Source organism: Kogia breviceps, chromosome 14 (genome assembly GCF_026419965.1).
Source record: "Kogia breviceps isolate mKogBre1 chromosome 14, mKogBre1 haplotype 1, whole genome shotgun sequence".
NCBI classification, from domain to species: domain Eukaryota; kingdom Metazoa; phylum Chordata; class Mammalia; order Artiodactyla; family Physeteridae; genus Kogia; species Kogia breviceps.
The window spans coordinates 55,698,459-55,708,552 of record NC_081323.1 but is presented as its reverse complement, the minus strand read 5'-3'; the positions used below and the strand labels follow the sequence as shown (position 1 = coordinate 55,708,552).

The 10,094-nt window shown below is 43.6% G+C and overlaps 1 protein-coding gene across 4 annotated transcripts in view; it reads right to left on the bottom strand.

Moving 5' to 3' along the window:
* Positions 1-2,163: 2,163 nt before the first annotated feature.
* Positions 2,164-10,094, bottom strand: part of CLUAP1 (clusterin associated protein 1) — a 39,300-nt gene continuing 31,369 nt past the window's right edge. For 3 of the 4 annotated variants that reach the window (XM_059037372.2, XM_067012325.1, XM_067012324.1), the window contains 4 exons: positions 9,021-9,128; positions 6,518-6,573; positions 6,180-6,236; positions 2,164-3,226 (listed from right to left, as the gene is read on the bottom strand). In XM_059037372.2, the coding sequence (XP_058893355.1) occupies positions 3,080-3,226; positions 6,180-6,236; positions 6,518-6,573; positions 9,021-9,128 (368 nt within the window). In that variant the 3' untranslated portion in view covers positions 2,164-3,079. The remainder of the gene's footprint in view (positions 3,227-6,179; positions 6,237-6,517; positions 6,574-9,020; positions 9,129-10,094) is intronic. The other variant, XM_059037373.2, reaches the window with a different exon arrangement.

Below are 10,094 nucleotides of genomic sequence, written 5' to 3'. Positions count from 1 at the left end.
AGCTCACTTACAGCAAGGACCTCACATTGTTCACCTCTCCCTTCTTGGGAAATTCTCCCCTGCCCTGGATTCCATAACATTACCATCTTCCAATCCTTCCACCTTCTCATTACCACTCTTTGAAAAACTAAACATATTTCTCCTGATTATTAAAGGAAAAATACATTCACTTTAGAAAATCTAGAAAATACTTTCCCAGTCTCTCCTGGCTCCTTGTGGACTCTCCCCTTAGACACAGGTGTTTCTCAAGCTTCCACCCTTAGCTCTCTTCTCATCCCACATACTCTCCCCTGAGGAATCTTATACACAAATGATTCTCAAACCTGAATCTCCAGCCCTCACCCCTTTCCTGCCTGTACATTTATCTTTTTAAAAAATTCATTTTCATCAGGACAAAATGTGTAGTAATACACAGTTTAAAATGTCAGAGTACTAGGCTTGTAATGGAAAAGAACAATCTCCTGTCCTATTCCTCCCCTTCCTGAATACCTCTCCACCCAAAGCTAAATGTCATACATACACTAGTTCTTGTTTTATCATTTTAGAGATTATCTATTAACTTTCTATTATGGGAAATGGCACTTGTACGTATATCACCATGTCTCCACTTTGTTTCTCCATCCTTCCAATAGTTACAGCATGATTCTTGGGTAAATCATTATTTAGTGTTTATTTCATGATTTTATTAGTGCTGATGATCACTGCTGAGCCATTTTCTTCCTATATAATTTATTGTTCTTTCTAGAATTAAAAGTTGCATCATTTTAAACTTTCTATGTCACTACTGCTTAATTTCTCCAAACTATCTAATAGAAAAGTAAAATCTGAATACTGTTTCCTACAGACAAATTGGTTATCCTGTCAGTTCCATTTTCCCCTAATGACATTACTTCTTGAGCCCTCTGTCTTCCTGCTCCAGTCGCATCCTTATAGAAAGGACTTCTGTTCTGGGTAGGAGGCAGAAGCTTTTAGTTCATTTCCAACTCAACCAGTCCTGTGTTCTAGCACACATGAGTCCCCTGGACCAATCTAACAGTTGTGATATTTACGCAGTATGCTGCTAACCTAAAGGGACACACCTTCCTTTCAGACATTTGACACTGATGTTACAGTTTAAAATACTAGTGAAAGAGATCTTGTATTTCTTCTTCCTGCCCCAGATAAAAGGGAAACAGTCCTTCAGAATTCCCAATGGACATCCTTGATGGTTATCACCACCAATAAAAACTGAGGACTTAAAAAGTTCCTTCACATTTTCTGCCAATACACGTATTTTAAAGCATTTTAAGAGGTCCTTTGATTACACAGCAGCAAAAACAAAACAAAACCAAAAAAACCCCAAACAAACAAAAAAAGCTGTCAGGAATGATCTAAAAGCTAGTTTTTCATTGACCTAATCACACAATCTTCTCTGGGGCCTAAGTCTGCTCTGCTGCTTGACCAAAACCAAATGACACCAAATCATAAGGCACCTGCACACATCTGACTCCCAGATCTGTCAAGAAGTACATTAATACTTACGATCCATATTTGAAGCTCCTTTGTTGAAAGACGCTGCTCAAGTAAGGAAACATCAGACCACGCAAGACTCTGCACAAAGTCAGTTAATCAAGGGATGAGGGATGACAAGAAGCAGGTGAGACAATGACTAGCCGCTGCAGCTCTTGCCTCCACCTGTGGACGTGTTATCTGTGGTTTGGGTTGGGCTCCCATGTTAATGCCCATTAGAAGAAAGCATCACATAAGGGAAACAGAAATATTTTTTGTTTTTTAAAAGAAAAGTCAGGTCAGACTCAGATAAACCAAAGCTATGTCATCCAAGGAGATGCAATGACTCTCTTGTGCCTTAAAAGCCACGGCATTTGAGGAGGTAATGTGGCTCCCGATACACCTCTTCCCTGTTAGCTTACCGTTTCAAAGATGGCACATCTCAAATTACTGGTGAATTAACTGAATGCTGAATGTTTTTTTAAAAAAAGGGGGTAATCTCTTGCATAAGATTGAGGGAAAGACAGAGAAAAAAGCAAAGAGAGAAATAACTGTCACATAGTCTCCTGAAATTCACATGTAATATAATAACCCATGAACTCTTCTTAAATAAGTATTTATATGTTATGGTACAAATAAATAATTATACTTTCAAATAAAACAATAATATAAAAATATGGTACTAAATAAATTTATTGAGAGAACTTCACAAGTCTTCTGACTTTATAATTGAAAATAAATGAAAACTCCTCTGTGCTTTCCGTATTAACAAGACAAAACCAAACTCCACCTATCTGTCACTTCTCCTTTCACAGAAGGGAAATTCTTCTAGTGCTATTCTATCAAATTCAATTCTGGTTTATTTTTTTAGGTCAGAAACATGAATCCATACCAAAACTTTTTCCTTAATTTGCTCCTTCCTAAGGAGGAATGTCAGCCTTCTGAGAGAAAATGGAGTATGTATGATCTGGAGCATCTCTCTGTTGCCTGATTTTCAAGGAAAGCTAGTTTTCATCTGAGTTAGCTGACTTTCCTTCAGAAAATTTTAGTTAGTAAAATACATTTAAAGCTTGGTATTATGAGCATGCAGAAGAAAGAAAATAAAGGCTAGAATCAAAAGCTGATCTAAAATAAACATTCTGAACTGTATGTGATGAATAGTCAGACACTCCCCCACAACTCCTGAAATGAGTCCTGTGCCCAGTTCTTGTCCCAGGTCTAGACTCGAAAGTCCTGCTGACTTTTAGAGGAAAAGTGTGACAAAAATAACAGGGAAGACTTACACAGCGTTGGCTGTTATTTGTCAAGGTTTTTTCCTGTGGATGTGAATCACTAAGAACACATGCATTTCCCAAGTTCTAGGAGATAGATAAAGGAAAAAAAATCATCTTTGGGTTGTTCCGGTTCTTGTTTAAGCTTTGGAGTGTGTAGAGTAACACACAGGAGGCTAAAGCGGAAACAGGTTTTGCTTCATTAACAATGAGTCCTGCTGGCTTATCCAAAAAAATGCCTATTTCCTTCTGACCCTTTAATTTCCCCATAACCTACAAATCTGAGGGTTTTAATCTGCCTGGGTCCCTTGGCAAGAAGGTCAGAAGTCATTGTCACTCTCATCCAGGGGCTCAGGTTTCCGGACTCTTTGACTGGGCTTAGCTGGTGAGAGAGCAATGCTCTCGTCCTCCAAATCGTCGTCGTCTTCATCATCCTCCATGTCAATCTCACTGTCCTCTGAGTCTTCCTACAGGAAAAGACAGCAAATAACAGCTGAGGGTCCCGTCCTGCTACTGACATCATGTCAGCAGAGACCTACCTTGCTTTTTTACTAGTAGCTCAATAACCAGCAACACCCACATGAAGGAAGAGCTTGCCAGAGCAGCAGTCAGGCTGTGGGGGCATAAGAACGGGGCCAGTGTCTATATATTGATGGCTGAAATAAATATATAAATGTGTCTTCCAACCAGTAACCCTCAAACACCAACGGGCAAGCCAAGGCTGGAGCTGCAAGGTGGCTTTCCCACCGCCATCTCAGGAGCACCACTGGATGTGCACAGAGGCTCACTGGAGGCCCAGAGACCCACCAGTGGACAGCAAGAAGGGCAGGGGCTTGCTTATTTGGGCTTTTGGATGGAAAGCCACTCAGGAAATGGGTGTAAGGAGCAAAATAAAAGACATTCTCTCTTTCATCATCTAGATCAGGGTGACAAACTCAACCAGCTTTTTTCATACTGCAAGTCCTGTATCCCCAGTAAACCAGGATGGTCGGTCACTCTATATAGACCATTCCCACCAGCACACATACATGATGCAATCTCCTTCTTAAAAACACAAAATAAAATACCCTAAAATGTAACCCCACCTTCCCCTGCAGCTACTCTGCCCTGTTCTCCTGTGGCCTCACAGCAAACCCCCTGAACGAGCTTGCACTCAGCTATCCCTGCTGGCTCCCCTCTCGCTGCCCTCTAAGCACCCACTAGCCAGGCTCTCACCCCCACACAAGTCCCCCAAGACTGAAACATTCAATGGACTCAGATCCTATGCGTAATTCTCTGTCCTCCTGTTTGACCCATGGCCGCATCTGACACAGGACTGCTCCTCCTCCCCCGGAACCCCATTCCTGTGCTCCAGGCCCCCTCCTCTCAGGTGCTCACCCCACCTCACTTCGTCTTCTCAGTAGAGCTTGCCTGACCTGCTTCCTCGCCCTGACTTTTGCAATACAGGGTCGCCCTTGGGCCTCCTCTCTTCCCGTTCTACTCTCTCTCCCCGAGCAATCACATCTATCCTCATGGTGTTCTTTGGGTGACTCCTCCAAATTCAATCTCCAGCTCAGACCTGACCCTTGAAGTCCTCAACACCAGCATGTGGACACCTAGCAGGCAGCTCACACTGAGAATGTCCAAAACCAGACTCTTGATCTGCTCTCAAATCCCTTCCTCAGGTCTGCCCTCCTCAGGAAATGAAAACTATGCTTTCAGCCAATTAAGCCACAACTAGGGAATTTCTCTTTCTCTAACACCTCATGTCCAATTAACAAAACCTAATGGTTCTCACTTTAGAAACATCCAGAATCTGACCACTTCTCACCAGTCTGCTGCTACCGCCACCCTCGCTTCTGAACTAGACCCCTGCAAATGCCCCCCACCTGGTTCCTCTGAAACTCAGTTCAGCTCTCCTGGGTCTCCAGCACCTCCCCGCTGCACTCAGAGAGTGCGAGCCCTCGTCACATCCTGCAAAGCTGTGCATGGCCCCTGCTGCCTCTCCTGCTGCTCCCGCCCCAGTTCACTCACTCCCAGTCACGCTGCCGCCTCCGGCCCTTGAATTCTGGAACCACGTTTCCTAGGCCTCACTGCCCCACCACAGCATCACCTTCCTCCTACCACTCAGCCCCCTGCCCAATGTCACCTAATCAGAGACCTTCCCCACCAATCAGAAGACATTGACCTCCTCCCTCATCCCTGTCACTCTGTCCCCTGAACCTGCTTTATTTTTCTTACCACCATGACCCCTGATGTATCTGCTTGATGACCACTGGAATGTAAGCCTCAAGAAGGCAGGGGCTTTGTTCACTGCTGTATTCCCCTAACCCCTAACGGTGCCTGGTACGTAACAGGCACTCAACGAGGACCTGGCAAGTGAATGAGTGAACAGGTGAAGGACAAGCCCCTATGCCTAGGGGGTTGTGTGGAAACAGCCTCCTTGAGATAAATAAGTGGCAACAGGCACAGAGGAGATTTTAAGCTACAAATAAGGCATTTACTCAGAAAAGTTGAAAGCTATACAAATGATCAAACAAATCATAAGAAAAGAGGCCAGACAGTGTCATAAGTTTCCACATCAGACTTTCCCTAATTCTGTCTCAGATGGGTAAGATGGATGGATAGAAGCTTTTTAGCTATCCATCCCCTACTTTGTTAAAAAAAATTTTGAGGTAGTCTCTCTGATTCTCTACAGACTGTCTTCTATGAATTCAAGGCCCTATCTTCTCTGTGCATCTTGCCCAGCAAATCTGAGTGACCTCTCCCCTCCTGTGAATTTCTCTAAAAGTATTCACCATTGGTACCTAATAAACGGAACTGTTGCACAAGAACATCAGCCCACGCTATGTGCATGCACTAGTGCTGTGCTCCAGACACGCATGGCATTCAGCCTGATGGGAGGTCTGTGATCTCCATCAGTCCAGTCATCTTTGCCTCTTGGGCCTCACAGCCCTGCCAGGGACTCAACAAAGAAGGCACGCCCAGAGCGATGGACGGTGCGGCCCCAATAACCAGACCCCAAAAAGGATGCCTTGGTTCCCCGATTCCACTGGTTTCCCAGTCAGTTATCCACTCAACAGTGCTCAAGGCATCAGCAACCTGATGTCACACTCCGGGCCCTGGTCTCGGGAGAGCCTGCCTTTCAGGTTCCCTACCTAGAATGGAGCTGAAGAAAAGCCTGGTCTTGACCCCAGCCCTCAGCAGAATTCCTTCTCTTCTAGGTTACAGCTCAGAGGCCTGATAACCTTCCTTGTCTCTTGGCTCAGTGTTCACCCCGCCTCCTCATTAGCACAGGGACCTCTAGGTAACTTCACCACTCACTGTGGAACCCATCTGAGTGGCTTCTTGCCCCAGACACAAGGCATCACTCTCGGGGAAGGCTCTCTGCTGACCCTAAGTGGCTCACACACACAAATGGAGGTGAAAAAGAAAACCAACCTGTTTCTTGGAGCTGGAAGTCTTGCATTTACCTAAGAGAGCTGGTGCTGCTTCCATCTTTGGAAAGCGAGAATGGAAAGAACAATGAGAAGAAAAAAAAAAAGTAGGGCAAGTACGTTCATTTGAAAAGAAAAGAAATAAGCCCACAACTAGCAAAGAAGAGAGTCTAGCTCCTTGGGAGGTCGAACTCCGCCACAAACCCAGCAAAGGGCCAGGCTGAGAAGTAGCACCTCGTGCTAAACTGGTCAGATACACTTAGCTTCTCGGCCAAACTAGCCTACGAGGCTGGCCCAAGATGGCCAAGACTAGGACAGCTCAGGGAGCTGGTCGGGACTCACATCGTCGTCTGAGTCTCCACCTTGCATTGTGCCCACGACGCGTTTGCTGGGTCGTCCTGAGGAGAACAAAAGCATGAAGAGAGTATGAAAACCTTGTAGGATACAGGACAGGAAATGGCCTTCAAGATTTGCTTTCATTTAGAAAACTGGGAAAAAGGAGAATCACATTAAAAAACTGACTTAAGTAGGTACTTCTCTGGTGGTCCAGTGGTTAAGGCTCCACGCTCCCAATGCAGGGGGCCTGGGTTCAATCCCTGGTCAGGGAACTAGATCCCACATGCATGCCAAAACTAAAGATCCTGCATGCCACAAATAAAGATCCCACACGAGGCAACGATGATCCCACGTGCTACAACTAAGACCCGGCACAGCCAAATACATAAAATAAATAAATACTTTTTAAAAAATAAAAATAAAAAACTGACTTAAGTAGCATCCAGCTAATCAGAACTGTGATAGTAATAGATTTTCTGCATTTCCACTTTGAAAAAGAGGAAAAGGGCATTAAAATATAAGCACAAATCATAAATCAGAAAAATAAATATGCATCCTGTAAATATTTTAGGGAAAAATCACTGAATCCCATTATTAGTATACATGCGATAGAACAGATGTGCTCTCTGTTGAAAAAAGAAATATATTCTCCTTTTATGGGACAATGTCACTTGTACTTGGATCTATGTCTGAGCTCCAAAAAGTAAAAAAATTTAAGTATCACATTAATTTACCCTTCAAAACACCATCATTATCTAAGTGATTCTCCCCTCCTCCTCTGGAAGTCAATGTTGTCTAGATGTGACTTCTGCAAAAACTCAAGAGCCATCCTTGCTGGGTGAAGGCAGAGAGCTGCACATACCCGAAGGCTGAAAAACGGCCACCAGTGATGCCAGGGCCAGGCCTCAGAAGAAAGGCAGCGAAGGAAGCTCAGAGGAGCTCACTCAGGGCAGGCCTGGAGATGGGCATCAAGAGCTATTTATGGACACGCTCCCTCGGTCAGATAAAATGCAACTCTTGTGTTGTTTGAAGAACTTATTTATAGTTTTTGGAAATGAACCCTGTGATTTTACTTCTGCAGGCTGAGTGGTCAGCAGGAGAATTTAGGAAACCAGTGCCCTTACTATGTTCTATTGAGCCAATTCCATACCTTTTTAGAGTCTTGGCCCCCATCTGCAGAATGGGAGTCATAACCTCTAACCTCTATTTATATCATGAAGCTCTTAAAAAATAAGAGAAAGGAATCAGAGCATCTAATTATCCTATAAAAAAATGAAATGTAATAAATAAAAATAGCTAAGCCTATAAGAGAAAGCAGTTAATACAGAAGTTAATATAAAACAATAAAGATGACTTACAACTTAGAAGTATTATATACATAAAAATGCAATTTTGTTCCAAAAATTAACAGGTAGTAGAAATGCTTTATAGGCAAATATAGGGCAATTTAGTATCTATTAAAACAACAGTTTATATAACCTTTGACCTAAGAATTCCATTTTTAATGATGCAACCTAAAAAAACACTTGCACATATGCAGAAAGAGGTACATACAAAGGAAAGAGTGGAAATACTTAAATATCTATCAATATGGAATGCCCAAATAAATTATGGGTACAGCTATAGGATGGAATACTATGCAGCTGTCAGAAAGAATGAAGCAGATTTATATTTTACTGACGTGGAAAAGGTTCCAGTATATTTAATAATAATTTTAAAAAGCAAGTACAGAACCACACACAATCTGGTCCCCTTTAGGTTAAAAAATGTTTCAGGTGATCTTTGTGTCCACATCTGAGTGTGTGTGTGTGTGTGTGTGCGTGCTCACGAGCGCACATGTGTATATGTGTGGAAAGGTAATTTGGAAGGACACACCCCAAGCCACTGGCCATGACCCCTGTAGGTGAGGGAGTGGGACATGAGGAAGACCCCAGGGGAGCACCCACATTTACTTCACATGTGTTATTGCTTGAATCTTTTGCAGTAAGAAGGTAGAAACTAGAAGAACTGTTTTGTTTTTTTGATCACACCTCACAGCATGGGGGATCTTAGTTCCTTGGCCAGGGATCAAACCTGTGCCCCCTGCAGTGGGAGCACAGAGTCCTAACTACTCGACCGCCAGGGAATTCCCAGAAGAACTTTATTTTAACAGCAGAGATGCTCATGTAAGTCCCTTATTTGTGCATTAATTCTCTGACCATAAGGGATGTAACTGCACCGAGAGCAGTTTGGACCCAAAAAGGGCAGAATTCAGCTGATCAGCAGAGGCAGTGTGTTATGTGACCTCTGTGAGAAGTACCAAACCATAAATAAGACTGGCTATTCTTGGGGCCAAAGGTAAGAGTATTAGCAGCAAAGATGACCACTGACCAGTTTAAGAGCCAAATCCTGATAAACAACAGGGCAGTGTGCTTACGGGCCTCGAAACCAAGCAGCCCTGACCCAATCCCGGCCGCCATTTCCTGTGACAGGGCGTGGGGCGGAGGGCAAGCAAGAGCCACTGTGGTACCTTGCAAGAGCGCCTCCATGGCTGTCCGTGGCTTGGACAGCCGTCTCTCTTCTAGTTCACTGTCGGATTCATCGTCCTCCTGGATGTCAATGTCAGAGTCATCATTACCTGGCAGAGACACAAGTAGGCAAAACAAAAGGGCAGCTCCATCATTGCCCCTAAAACAGCTTCTGTCCAGTAAGGCTCTTGTCAAAAGCCATCTGTGCTTCTGAGCCTTTCTTTTGATGCATTTGATTTTACAAGGCTATTGGGAGTTGCCTGTAGATGCTTAGTGAAGAGTTAATGCAAACAACCATAGCCTAGTTTTTTTATAAACAATTTTCCAAAGCAAAAAAAAAAAAGTGGGTCAGTTAGAAACATTATTCCAGTATGTAAAACTAAAAAATTGACTAGCCAGCTGTCAAGGTAGCTGGGAGTTCTTCGTTAGTTGGGGGAAAAAAAAACATTCTCTGTTCAGTCTTAGGCCATGTTACCAGAACTCAAGCTCCTTGAGGATAACATGAGGGAAGTGGAGCCCACTGAAGTGGTCAGCAACTGCACCAAGACAAGCCTGGAGGCACGAGGGAGATGGGCCAGGTAGGGCCTCATTGAGCTGCCTGGGAAAGATGGCTACCTGGTGACTGGCAACGAAAATTGGTGCTCGTAATATTCCTTACTGGAGAAAATTCATTAAAAAGGTAAAGAAAGGTCATTCTCAATGCAATGGCCTTTCACATTAATTTCTTAAATACTCCTCTGGAGTCTTGTGCAGATTGAACATTTCCTAATGTAAACCTACAGAAGGAGAGTTTCCACAGTGCGGAGAAAAAACTTTCACTGCCCAGCCCAACTGCTCTGTGCCCAGAGAGTGACAGAGGTTTTAGAAGGATGGAACTGGAAGAATGCAATTGCTGTTCTGATCACTGACTCTTAAGACAGTTTGGAAGTAGAGTAATTGTTCATCTACAAAAATGCTTTGCGTAACTCCTGCTATAAGAGAGTAATGAAATGGCAGCTCCATCTAGCTGGGCACTGAGGGAAAATTTCTTGCTTCCTTTAGCCCTGAAGAGAAGAGCTGTCCTCTACAGCATGAAG